This window comes from Polyodon spathula, chromosome 27, assembly GCF_017654505.1.
Source record: "Polyodon spathula isolate WHYD16114869_AA chromosome 27, ASM1765450v1, whole genome shotgun sequence".
Taxonomy (NCBI): domain Eukaryota; kingdom Metazoa; phylum Chordata; class Actinopteri; order Acipenseriformes; family Polyodontidae; genus Polyodon; species Polyodon spathula.
In genome coordinates this window covers 2,552,718-2,565,141 of record NC_054560.1, presented here as the reverse complement: position 1 = coordinate 2,565,141, position 12,424 = coordinate 2,552,718, and the positions used below count along the sequence as shown (strand labels likewise).

Here is a 12,424-nt window from a genome sequence, read left to right as displayed (position 1 = left end):
CACTAGGGATACATTATTAAGTATGCTAATGTTTCCACAATATGTGTGTAACTTTATGATTATTGGCATCAATAAAGGAAACTTGTTCAGTTCTACTAAAAACCTTGTTGTGTCGTTCCTTCAACAGAGAAACTGAAATAAACACATCATTCAGTTTCCATACATTCCAAAAGGAAGAGAACATGTTTAGAAGTTGTTAATAGGTAAATCCGGGAACAATAAGTCAATAATTGTTCCTGTTTAGATGCTACTTGTTTTTTCCAGACCTGTGTTAGATTTCTAATGATTGCTTTAGGCAGCAGATTCAATGCAGGAACCAGATCTCGTGTTTTAAAATTAAAATACATGTTTGCTATGACTTCGAAAGTGCGCGTTTGAGACAAGCTAATAGAAGTGCAAGGGGGTTATTTTGTAAGCTACAATAATTTTAAAGCCCAGAAAAATCTACAAACTACTAATAATTATACATACATTGCTAAAAAAGCACATGAGATTAGCCAGGCTCACTTGATCCTCTTCAGTCAGCAAATGTATACCATGCCTATAGTAGGTTTGATAGTTAATTAGACAATTTTGTCAGGCTTAAAATAATTCTGTCTAAGCAGGATTAGCCCTGATGCTTAACTATTTTGTTGGGTCAGTACATTTTTTTCCCTAATGTCATTTGATGACATAGCACATTTAAAACCTTTGATCATGCCTTCATGTGATACATACTGAGGATTCAAAATAACGTTCTTGACAACACTTCCAACATTTTTTTAGATGTATTAACGCAGGTCTTTTCATTTGCCGGTCACAAAGGAGCTAAAGCATCTTGTTTTCAAAGCTGCTTTCCTTACATTTCCTTTACTATTTTATAGATGTTGCGAGTTCTTCTGGGTTCTGTTGCTCCCACATGAGTTGTTATTCTGGCTTTACCTGAACTTATTGAATACCCACATTGAACAAGCTTCCTCATTCTATCCCAGTCTTCTGACAATGTAACCTTTCAATTTCACCAGCTCCACCTACCCTATATCTATATAGACAGATACAGGCTGGCAAAGTTTGGTTTGAATGGAATATGGAAGGCTGTTGAGACCCTGCAGTTAAGATTCTCTAGGCAAGCTCAAAGCCAGGTGGTAAAGGCAATTTAGAGAAAATGATACTAACTCGATAATGTAGCAACAAAACCCAGAACCACTTGGAATGACTGAAAATACAACCGAAAGGCAGAAAAGCAATTAAAATGACATTTGAATCAACTTAAGAGAATAAAAGTTATCTTATTCTGTAAATTACTTAAAACTCGGAAGTTCAAAGCACCAGTGAGGCCTCAATACAGCTAAGAGGAGCCGGAACACCCCACTTTTAGCTGGAAGTGAGCAATTACTCAAACGTGCCTGCAAATAGAATCCAATTTAAAAAAACTGCACTGCTAACCTGCTGAAACGCTAAGAACAGAAATGCAAAAGAGTGTTCTACCAACAAATGCATCCAGTCTGAGGTGAGGCCGATTTCAGTGTAGGGCATTTTACTAGAAACATTTGAGTTTTAAACAAATAAACAAATACAAAAAAAAAAAGAGAGATGCGCAAACGCATTTCATTTAAAATAAAATAAAAACAAGCAGAACGTTAGCCCAGCTTTTCCTGGATGTTTAAATTTGTGTTTACAGTCAAAAATGGAATATTAAGTTACATTTCGCATTTTCCCACGTATAGTACGATTTTAAAGCCTTTCAACTCCTAACAATATGAGTATTGCATTACTGTGCTGCATCCTTGTGTTATTCTTCAGACTAAGGCGGTAGATAGCCGGTGTACACATTTATTAAAACCATTGAAAACTCATTTTCACAGTTACAGACATTTCAGACTTAAGAACAGCCTCCATTCCCAAGGCGTTCGTAACTCTGCGGTTCTCTGCAGGTGTTGCAAGGAGACAGGTTCATGATCATAGTCTGGGGTACCAGATGGATTCAGTCATGATTCTCAGAGCTCTGAGTCCTTAGGGATGCTTTAAACTTCAGGCTGTGATGACTGGAACAGTAAGTAAAACACAAAGTAGATCTAAACAAGGACGGTACAATGTTAAGATAATTGGTATTTCATACACATTCCCCTTTTTTGGGGGCTTTCCAAATATACAATGCTTTTTACACACAGCAGATATTGTTTTCCAACGGACAGCTTTTACTGCATGTTGTAAAGTAGAAATAATGAAAGTCATTTTTCCAATATCAAATAAGGGTAATTCTAATATCTGTCATCTTCTAGGCATCCACGTAGCGTGCAATACAGGTGTCAAGGGGCTATTTCATTTTCAAACAGTGAAACACATACAGTAATCAAGTTTATAGTCCTGACTATCAATCTGTGAGACATTGTGATACTAATCCCTTGTTTACACCTTGAATGCTGCAATAAAATCTGTGATCCCTATTGATCTGCCAATTGTTTATGCGTGGGGCGCTCTTTTTCAAGAAAATGAAAGTTTAATTCTGTATTGATTGAACAAGGACAGGTGTATATAACAGACTAGTTTATTGCTGCAACACCACAGCGCTATCGACATCTGCCATCCAAGATAGAGACATACTCTTGTTAAAGGATTAAGTTGGAGGCAGAGGCATTTTAGCAATTAAACATGAAAAGTTTACATTAGGCATTGCTGGCTATGGGAAACACGGGAGACATTCAAACCCTTGTTAGATTGAAGGGATCAGCCTTTTTAAGATGACAAAGAGTTGATACTGTTTGTCAGATTAACTTTGATCTACAAACAACAGCTTTCAAGAGCTCAAAAGTATCTTTATTCTTCCCAACATTTGTTTTGACAATTCTGTGTTAAGGTGCTTTCATCCGAGTTCAAGATCTGCTCTTCAGTTCTAGCTGTCTGCCATAGATATATGAAACTGAGGCTACAGCAGCCAAAGTGTCTTTGTAGAAGTATGAGCCAGCGCAATCTAGTGATCTGGAACTGTGGTGTTTCCTTTAGTCTTGGTGGCAATACTCTAGTTGCCACCAAGACTAAGATCAGGGTTTCCCAATCCTGGTCCTGGGGACCCCGTGTCTGCTGGTTTTCATTCCAACTGAACTCTAAGTTACTTAACTAGACCCTAGTTGCAGGGTTTTTAGCTTAAACAGTTGCAGAATTCAAGTTACCTATAACATGTTATAGCTAACTTGAAATCTGCAACTGTTTGAGCTGAAAAGACCTCACAGTAAGGCTTACACACTTATCAAAAAATATAAAACACACAGTATTTGAGTCATGGCAGAACGATTGCAAACAGCATGAAAAGGTGAGGGACAGTAAAACAAAGCTACTTACCTTTGGAAAAAATAATATAAATGCTACAGGGTCCAAATTGCATTCCCTAGTTCAGTGGTACTCAACTCTGGTCCTCAAGATCTATTCCAGTCCTAGTCTTTATTCCAACCAGGTTTTACATCAATTAATTGCCTCTTAACAGATTCAATGAACTACATTAGAACCTGCCTGGTGTGAAAACCTGGAAAATATATATTTTTTCCCTATTTGTTGACTGCTTAGTTCTGCTAATGTCAAAAGTGAAACAGAAACATTGATTCCACACATTGACAGGATTTTCACCTTTTCCAAACTAAATATAATGCTGTCTGATCTTTACAATGTTCTATTGAAATATGATTATGCCTTTTGCAACCACATGACATCACATTGCCGATATTATCTGGTGCACCAATAAAATAGATATTGACAACTCAGCTATTTCAGAAACTGAAAAAAACTCTTTCAAGATGTGTTTTATAACATATCTAAAGGCTACACACACTGTCTTCAATGTTTCACTGTTTACTAAAGCAAACCGCTTGTTTGCTAAGACTTCTCTCAAGATTAAAACTTCCTAACAAGATCAAAACTGAAGCGCATGTGACCAGATGGAGGATATGGATTTCTTAAAAGAGTAGATGTGTCAAGTCTTCTCATCATTGCTACTGTAGGAGAGACAGTATTGCAGTTATTCTGTACTGGTCAATAAGCTGCCAAAGTGACTTCACTTCCTTCTTCACAGACCCATTGTCAAATTAAGGGGCTCAAAGGGCAATATCCACACAGGTTATTGTGATTAGAGACAAAGCACTGTATTACTTTTAAGAAGTTATTTTTAAATATGACACAAAACTAACCTCAGAAACCAACATGTCAGAAATCACACTGAGAGCTAACAGTGCTTGGCAGCTGCCAGTGAGTTTGTAGAACCCTCACCATGGAGATGACCCCATGGTGGCCTTTTGAGACGTAACATCAGCCTGTCGACGCGTTAGGGACAATGGACTACTGGCAGAACATACTAAGTAATAATAATGGCTCTCCACTATGTAATTCCAGGACCATTATCTCCCAGCAATGAGCCTGAAACGGGCTGTTTGATCAGTTCTGAGGTAGATGATGTAGCTATAATGTGCTCAGCAGGTCTGTGCTGCACTGAAGTCAATGGGGCGAGTTTCCCTGCTCCAGAACAGACGTCCTGTCACATTATTAATAGTCTTGCTTTAATACGAGACTGGGGGGATTTTCTTCTCACAGCAAGCAAAAAGATAGTACCTTCCCGTAACTTTGTATATGTGAAGCAGAGATTTTCAACTTTCATTTTTTTTTAGGTTTTTATTATTGAGGTTGTAGGTCAAAAATGTTTTAAAGGGACAACTATACTTTTTTTGAAATGTGTGATACTCAACACAAGCCTCTAGCTCAAATAAATTATGGATTAAAGGCTGGGGGGCCTTTAACCACATCTTCCCCTCTTTACAACTTTTGACCCCTTGACCCAATCGGGCTGAAAATGTAAATCCGAACTCCCCATAGCACCGAGGGCAGTGTAAATCACCGATGGTAAAGTGTTAATTCCAGTATGTTTTAGATGTGTGATGGAATGAACCAGCTGGCTGTACAGTACAGTTTTATTGTGCAGAGAATATTTTCATTTTAATTGAGAATATGTGCAGATTGGATTGTAGACTGCAGCTGGAAACAGTAGATTTATTCAGTTTTACAGACTGGTTTTATGGTGCAGATGGAAGTGGGGCATAAGAGAAATAATCATAGCAAATATTCAATTTATGCGAAAGTCCCTGACCAACTGAGTATTTTCTCCTGTATGGTTTACTATAAGCTCTGTTCAGCTAACAAACCCTCAATGCATTGTGTTACTGAAAACAGAAGATGTTTAAAAAATGTACTTTAGCATAACAGCGGAAGCACTGCAAGGCATGCACGAACTTCAAGGGCTGCAACACTGATCACTGAAACGTCGTCAAAAAGAACCCTTCCCTCAGGATGCTGTTTTACAAAGCAGTGAGTGGAAAATCAGCATCTGGAGAGTGGGAGGATTGCGTACGAAGCTTCATGAGCCAAACCCTACTGCTGCAATCTCCGTCACTGACACGGCGAACAAAGAGGTTGGTTTCTGTAGCTTTAGGAGAGCCCAGTGCAGAATTTAGGAACTTTGCGCTATCACAACTGCACGTAAAGCAATTGGACAAACTTTCCATTCTCATCTTTTCCTAAAAAATCAATGACACTCGATTCTGCCAGCATGTTCAATATACAGTAGTAATGTTGGGTTAACAGGACAGTATTTATAAACTTGATTTATTTCTGTATTTCAGTTTAGTGTGCCCAATTATCGTTCCCCTGATTTTCTCCCCAATTTAGAATCTCCAATTCTTATCATTGTTTATCTCTCGCAGAAGCAATTCCCCAAACAGCTCAAACGAACTGAAGGTTCAGTGAGCGTCCTCCGATCCCATGACCAGGCCAGCTTCCACTTTTACACCAAGGAACTTGAGAGCTGACGTCAACGAGCTACGGGCCTCTGGAGGACGAAGGTCAGCCCTGTAGGTGTCTGCTTTTGAGCTCACCGGGCGCTTGGCCAGCAGGGTTCGCTATAGAAAGTGATGAATTTTTGGACGGCACTGTGTGTGTGCATGGCGTATACAGGAAATATTAATGTGCGGTATAGACTGACACAAAATAAAAAGTATTTTATACTAAAAAACTTTTATTACACTTAAACACCTTAAAAATAACATGCATGCCAAAAATCATAGATCGATACACAAAATAAATCCTGGAATTGTAACCTTTCAGCAGCTCCCCCCTCAGAAAACCCACATTCCCAAACTGACTAACAGAAACGTGGGGCTGCATTCAAGATCAGTACTCTGTGCAGATCTCACAGCAGACTTCTGTTTGCTGAATGGATCTCTGTCTGTTTGAAGCTGTTTGCTGAATGGATCTTTATCCCAGAGTTAGTACAGGGGGCTACAGTGGTGACATTTCTTTTAGGGGTCTGTAAGTAGCCAGTAAAGTTGTCTCCGATTTCTTTTACAGAAAATATCTTTGAGAATCAAGCCCAATGAGGTCTTTGTAAGTGGAAAAAGTGCCCAATACAACTGCTATTACACTGGACAGCTATGGCCAAAAGTTTTGCATCTCCCTATAGAATCAACTAACTTTGCTTTCTGAAGTCGAATGAAACACTGAATTACATACCGCTTTGCAGTTTTACTTTAAAAAAAAAAAAACTGACAAATTTAAAAATGTAACATTTTGAAATCTAACATGAAATACTGTACTATTATTATGGCTTCTGGTAGACTCTTGTGATATCATTTTGTAGTTTCTTCAATTACATGTGTAATACAACAAGGAAGGGGTTAAGCTTTGCCTGCCCAAAAACACAGGCAAATGCACAATTGTTGGTTTAATTGTTTTAATTGTTTAATTATTAGTTATTCACTGCACCTGGTGTGTATTGTAAATTAGAGCCAAGTGCAGGGTATTTAAAGAAAGCAGCCAGTCTCTTCAGGTCTGTAGTGTGAAGAGCCTGGTTGTGAGTGTGTGCAACCATCAGAAGGTATTGTGTGCAAAACTTTCTTGTGTTGGTGTTACAGGTAAACAGCCTAGCTGCACTGTATTACAGTTAGGTTCCTGCCTGTTCAGGAAGTGCTTGAAAAAGAGCTAGACGTTTGTTTTGTTTATTTGTTTGTGTTTATTAAAAGTACGCGCAAGCACTATAAACTTCCATTTGTGTCTTCTGGGTCTACGTTTTTAAAGGGACAACGAACGAGTGTGAGTTACAATAGTTTCACACATGATAGAAAATCTACGCATCCTTCCTCTCAATTATTTTATTCAACACCACGCTTTACTTGTAACACTTATTACCGGTACCGAAGGGACAAAATCTGTTAAACACTAGTGTATAACTCGACACTGTTGTTTCACTGACTGAACTCTACATGATACTCTTGTTTCAATGGACTGGAAACGGATCGTTCACTCACTCATTCTCAACTACCAAGTGCAGCTGGTTACAGTGTTAGTTCACAGCGAGTGAAGTGAAAAATGAGTTCTTGTTCAATCAGCTTTAAAGCTCAGCTTATTCAGGATAGCAAGCCTGTCAGCAGAACTTTCAAAGCGATTGCTTTTGCCGGCGAAACAATCGACAATGCTTGAGTTCTGTGTGGAACTAAGTTGTTTCTTATTATTTTTGTTCACCAAGTTAATTCTGTATAATGTATATTTGTTAATTTTAAGCCATCAAATTAGACAGTCCAAGCCAATAAAGTATAGTCAAGAGTTTGTGCAGTTGTAACAGATTCATTCACTGCAGTTCTACCAACCGTTTTCATACGGACATTTAACTCAAAATAACCTTGTACATACTATAATACTGTAAACATGTGAGTTCTGTTACTTATTTCCATGTTAATGCCATGGATCACGTGCACCCACGGTTTACTCAACACCTCGGATAAGTTGACAGTAAATGACATCCCTGTGGGGTGTCAAGTTTACCGAGGTTGGCGCACACACAATTTTTATTTCGTTTCAATCCTAAAATTCTAGATGATGCAACACTTTTGGTCACAGCTGTATGTGTGTATCAGAACCCTATATGAAACTCTGCTGACACCACTAGACACACTGATTCAGATTTGGACAGTGATTCACTCCAAATTAAGAAAAAAGTACCCAATAAAGTCACCAAATCGGAAATACACAATCCAGACATTTCTTTTAGGGGTCTGTAAGTAGCCAGTAAAGTTGTCTCCGATTTCTTTTACAGAAAATATCTTAGAGAATCAAGCCCAATGAGGCTCCCTCGTTGACTTTGCACAACACCTCCTGGTTGACAGCATCAGTTACAAACAGATTCTTACACAGCCGAAGAGACCACTTGACTCTGGCTGGTTTCACAGACCCCGATTAGTCTATGACAAGAGCTAATTGGAGTCTATGAAACCAGCCGTAGGACCCTCCAACTGCTTAATGTACCCCTGGGCGTTACCCTGGTTCAGTGTGGCTTGGTCAGGATTTGTGTTGAGAACTCGTAAAGGTCCTTGTTGATCTTCTTTAGCTTCTTCACCTCATCCTCCAGCTCCGCCACTCGCACCTTGGTATTCTCCCCGATTCCGAACACACTCTGCAGGGCAGTAAGGACAAAGGCATCAGCATGGCTACAACAGAGCCAGCTCACACAGGCTAACAGCAATTCCTTAGCTGCTCACATCGACATGCGTACAGTCATGTATGTTTTTGGGAAAGCCCATGAGGCATGGAAGACCCCGGACATGGTGAAAAACGTCAAAGTGTGCAGTAATATAATTTTCATGTTACTAAGTAGGGCACCTGGGTGATTAATTGAACAATAAAAAAAAGTCTGAATTTCACTGGTGATCAGATCAATAAAACCCTGTATAAAACATGCTTAGTTTAGCATTTGTTATATATGTTACTTATTGAATTAAAGCCCAGCCGAATGAGTCTGGGGAGCTGTGTGTGTGCTTTCCAGATTAACTCTGTATACACTGATGCAGCATACTTGTCTTCATGCTCGAACAAACAGTCCAATATTTGAATTCTGGAACTGTATTTGGATGTACTGCTGAGCGGAGACGGTATTTACTCTGAGCTGTTTTTTGCACCATGTTTAAAACCGCAGAAGCATTTTCCACTGCAGTGCTTTTAAATTCTCTTTTATCACTCATATTTGGTAATAATTGACAATAGTAATCCTCATAGGAACATTACAATGACAATCTGCCTGCTTTTCAAATATGAAAACTATGAGCTTCTGTGTGGGTGTATTAATAATAGGGTAATTCAACAGTGCTTTGATTCAGCTGGGACAGCAAATTGTGGTCATAATCCAGAATAGTGGCATGGTCTCAATATTAAAGGTTTATTTACAATGCAGTCAAAGGAAAAACAATTGTGATTGTGGCTACGTATTGCAGTGTTTCACTGTACTTCATTACCTGAAGGCTGGAATAAACCAATCTAAATTTCACCTGCAGTGTCGCCTGTGTTTTGGAAAGTGCTTTTGTGGGACAGAGTGTAACACAGTGTTATCCTCTTAATATTCAGATTTATTTTTGTAGAAAACACCAGTTTAAATGACCTTGTCTGCGCAGGCAGTCAGAGTCAATAATACTTACTGTCTGTATACATATTTAAAAATGTTATCTGGTTTTCTTTATTTAAATACAGATTCAGCAGAGATTGTTTGAAACCAGCTATATTTACAGAACCATGCTAATCCACTTAACACAATTTAACATTTGCTGCATCTGTCTATCCTAAAGCAAAGCTAGCACATGCCAGGTAATTAGCCCAGCGTGACCCTGCCTGGGCCTCGCTACCAGCCTCATCCTGACAATCACCCACTGAGTGGGAGGGATGGAGGGAGGGAGGGGGGGAAGCAGAAAAGGAGAGAGGGAAAAGAGGCAAGGAGATATTTGATAAACTGTCACCCTGTTCACATTTACTGAACCGGCCTTGGGCTGTCTCAAAATTTCCATTCACAGTTGAGGTTTTAGGGGGCCTAACTGCGTTCACATGTGTGGCTCAAAAGAAAGCCTAAATTGCAGCGAAGTGCTTGTTGGGAATGTAAACAGTGACATAAACACTGCATTCCCGGAAGTCAACATAAGAGATTGAGCTGGGAAATTTGCAGACGTAAATATGACAATCTTAATTTTTGCAACACTGTTGTACTGTACTTATTGCACAAGATACGATAGGCATGTGTTGACAGTGCAGTCGGTTACTGTGGAAAGAAGCGATCGTGTTGCATCATGCGTAGTAAATGAAGCAAACAAGGATGTGTACATTACATTAGTCACAATACAGATTATTATATTAATGGTGACTGAATATGCAACGTCGCATGCATTATTTATCAATATTAGATTTACAATCTTAGCTACAATCTGAAATGTGTGTGTGTGTGTATATATACACACACACACACACACACACACAGAGCGCAAGTTTTATCGTTTTAATGAAAGCTGTACAATGAAGAAATACTTACCATTCATGACTGACCCAGCATCATCATCGTCAAACGTGTCTGTGTATTCAGTGCATTCCCCATTGCTATTTAATGGGCTGGAGATCGCCGTGGGTTCCATAAAATCCAAGATCCATGGTGAGTTTATTTTTGGCCTGCTGCTCAGTATTTCCGAGAGTTCTCTGACAAACTTGCAGGTTTTCACCACAGAGATAACACGAACATAAAGGAGATAGCTGCTTCATATCCAGCGCTCAAAGAATATCACAGACATTTGCAGAGCGTTTTGGATATGTTACAGTAATAAAATAATGACTTGGATTGCATTATTGAGGAGTTTGGTGATAAAACGAGCGATCAGGAGAGTATCTACGTCTATAAAGAGGTATGTGAAAAATACAGCGAACAAGGGGTGGGGCTTGGCTGGAGATGCAGGACGGTCCTTTTCCGATTCAATACATTTTTTAAACCTGCTTTACTCTGGGGGCGGGGGACATTTAAAACAGCGCATGTGAAAATAAATTGGACCTGATGCGCCTGACAAGCGCTGAATAAATGGACCGCTAAGGGTTCATTTCTGCATCATCCCAGCAGCTACCCCTTAAAACCGACAATGTTTTGATCTACTACGCTCGACCAAGTAGGGGAGTGGATTGAGGTACATCACCGCACTGACACGTCGAGGCCGGCCCAGGACCTGCGTTGGGTTCACACAGGCAGATAGGCCGGCCCTGAGGTGGCATTGGTACTTTACACCGCATCAAAAACTGGTCTAAATTTCACCTGGCCCAGGGCCGCCTTTTCATTTTTCGAGCGTTCACACATGAGATAAGGAAGCCCTGGGCCGGTCTAAACTGCAAGTGTGAACGGGGTGTGTGTGACAGAAACAGAAAAAAGTCACACCCTGAATGACTCCTTTTCAGGTTGTTGTAACTATGTGCCAGTGCTTACCTTGTCTGTGGCTGCACACATCAACTCATGCAATTTGCCAGCCTTCTCCAAGTACGAGTCTTCAGTGCCCTGAGGATGAGAAAGCAAAGGCATGCAGCCAATTCTTCCATGGCGTTTATTTATTCATGCTTCTCGTGCTAGTGTAGGATGACCTGGACGACACATCCAGCACATCGAACACAGAAGCAGACGCAACATGCTTTCACACCACCTCACAGCTCTCAGCTTCAAAATCCTGCTGGTGATTTAATTCACCCATCTGTTAATAAGAATGAGAGAAGAACTGATCTGCACTCAAAACAAACAACAAAGTCCCTGCACCATTTGGTTGTCTTAGTTTAGCCGATATGTAACATATCATCATCTGCATTTTCCTAGTATTTCATTTCTTACCGGTTAAAATCTTTTTACTTTCTGTATTTCTCTGTTGTTGTTTCTGCTTAGATCATTACTTATCAGGCTTGCAAACCATTCCAGTAAGAATGACCTTTTTAATCCAGGTTAACTTTGCCCTGTTTTCAGCCCTATAGATTCTGTTCCCCATGACTGTCTACCCTGAGTCCCTTGATTACTCTGGAACGATGAACAAATTCAATAGTTTACTTAAGCATAGTCCCAGGTCAGGTCCACCTAACAATGCTGCGTTTGTACTCTGATAGCAATGGCACATATCCACCACGGCATTACTGTGTGTGAATGCTTTGAGAAGCATGACAGACTTCAGACATCTTCCATGGCCACCACAATCCCTGGACCTCAATCCAATTGAGACAAACTTGAACGCCACATTCATCATCAAGCCTACTTCTCATAACCGAGTGTGTGAAACATCAATGGCTGAATGGATCCCTCAAGACTCTTGTGGAGTCTATGCCAAGTCGCTTCAAGGCTGTGAGCAGGGAACACAGTGGCCTAACCAGAAATGAGGTACAGATCCTAATAAAGGGATTTGTGTATCTTCATAACTTGTTCCTTTAGGCATTATGGAGTTTTGTCACTCAAGAAAGGGATGGGCTTAAACAATCGAGACTGCCAGTTGTAGCTCCATTTACTGCAAGGCAGTCTGTGATAGTGATGCTGCTCTACAGCCTTCGAGAAGGTCCTTGAATTATAAATACAGCCTGCAGGCACATTCCTCCT

General features: G+C 39.9%; 1 protein-coding gene across 1 annotated transcript in view; it reads right to left on the bottom strand.

The window, feature by feature from the left end:
* Positions 1-8,048: 8,048 nt before the first annotated feature.
* LOC121301163 (WD repeat-containing protein 18-like) overlaps positions 8,049-12,424 on the bottom strand; it is a 30,060-nt gene continuing 25,684 nt past the window's right edge. The window contains exons 6-7 of the mRNA XM_041230301.1: positions 11,285-11,353; positions 8,049-8,461 (exon numbers count right to left, since the gene is read on the bottom strand). Of these exons, the coding sequence (XP_041086235.1) occupies positions 8,333-8,461; positions 11,285-11,353 (198 nt within the window). The 3' untranslated portion in view covers positions 8,049-8,332. The remainder of the gene's footprint in view (positions 8,462-11,284; positions 11,354-12,424) is intronic.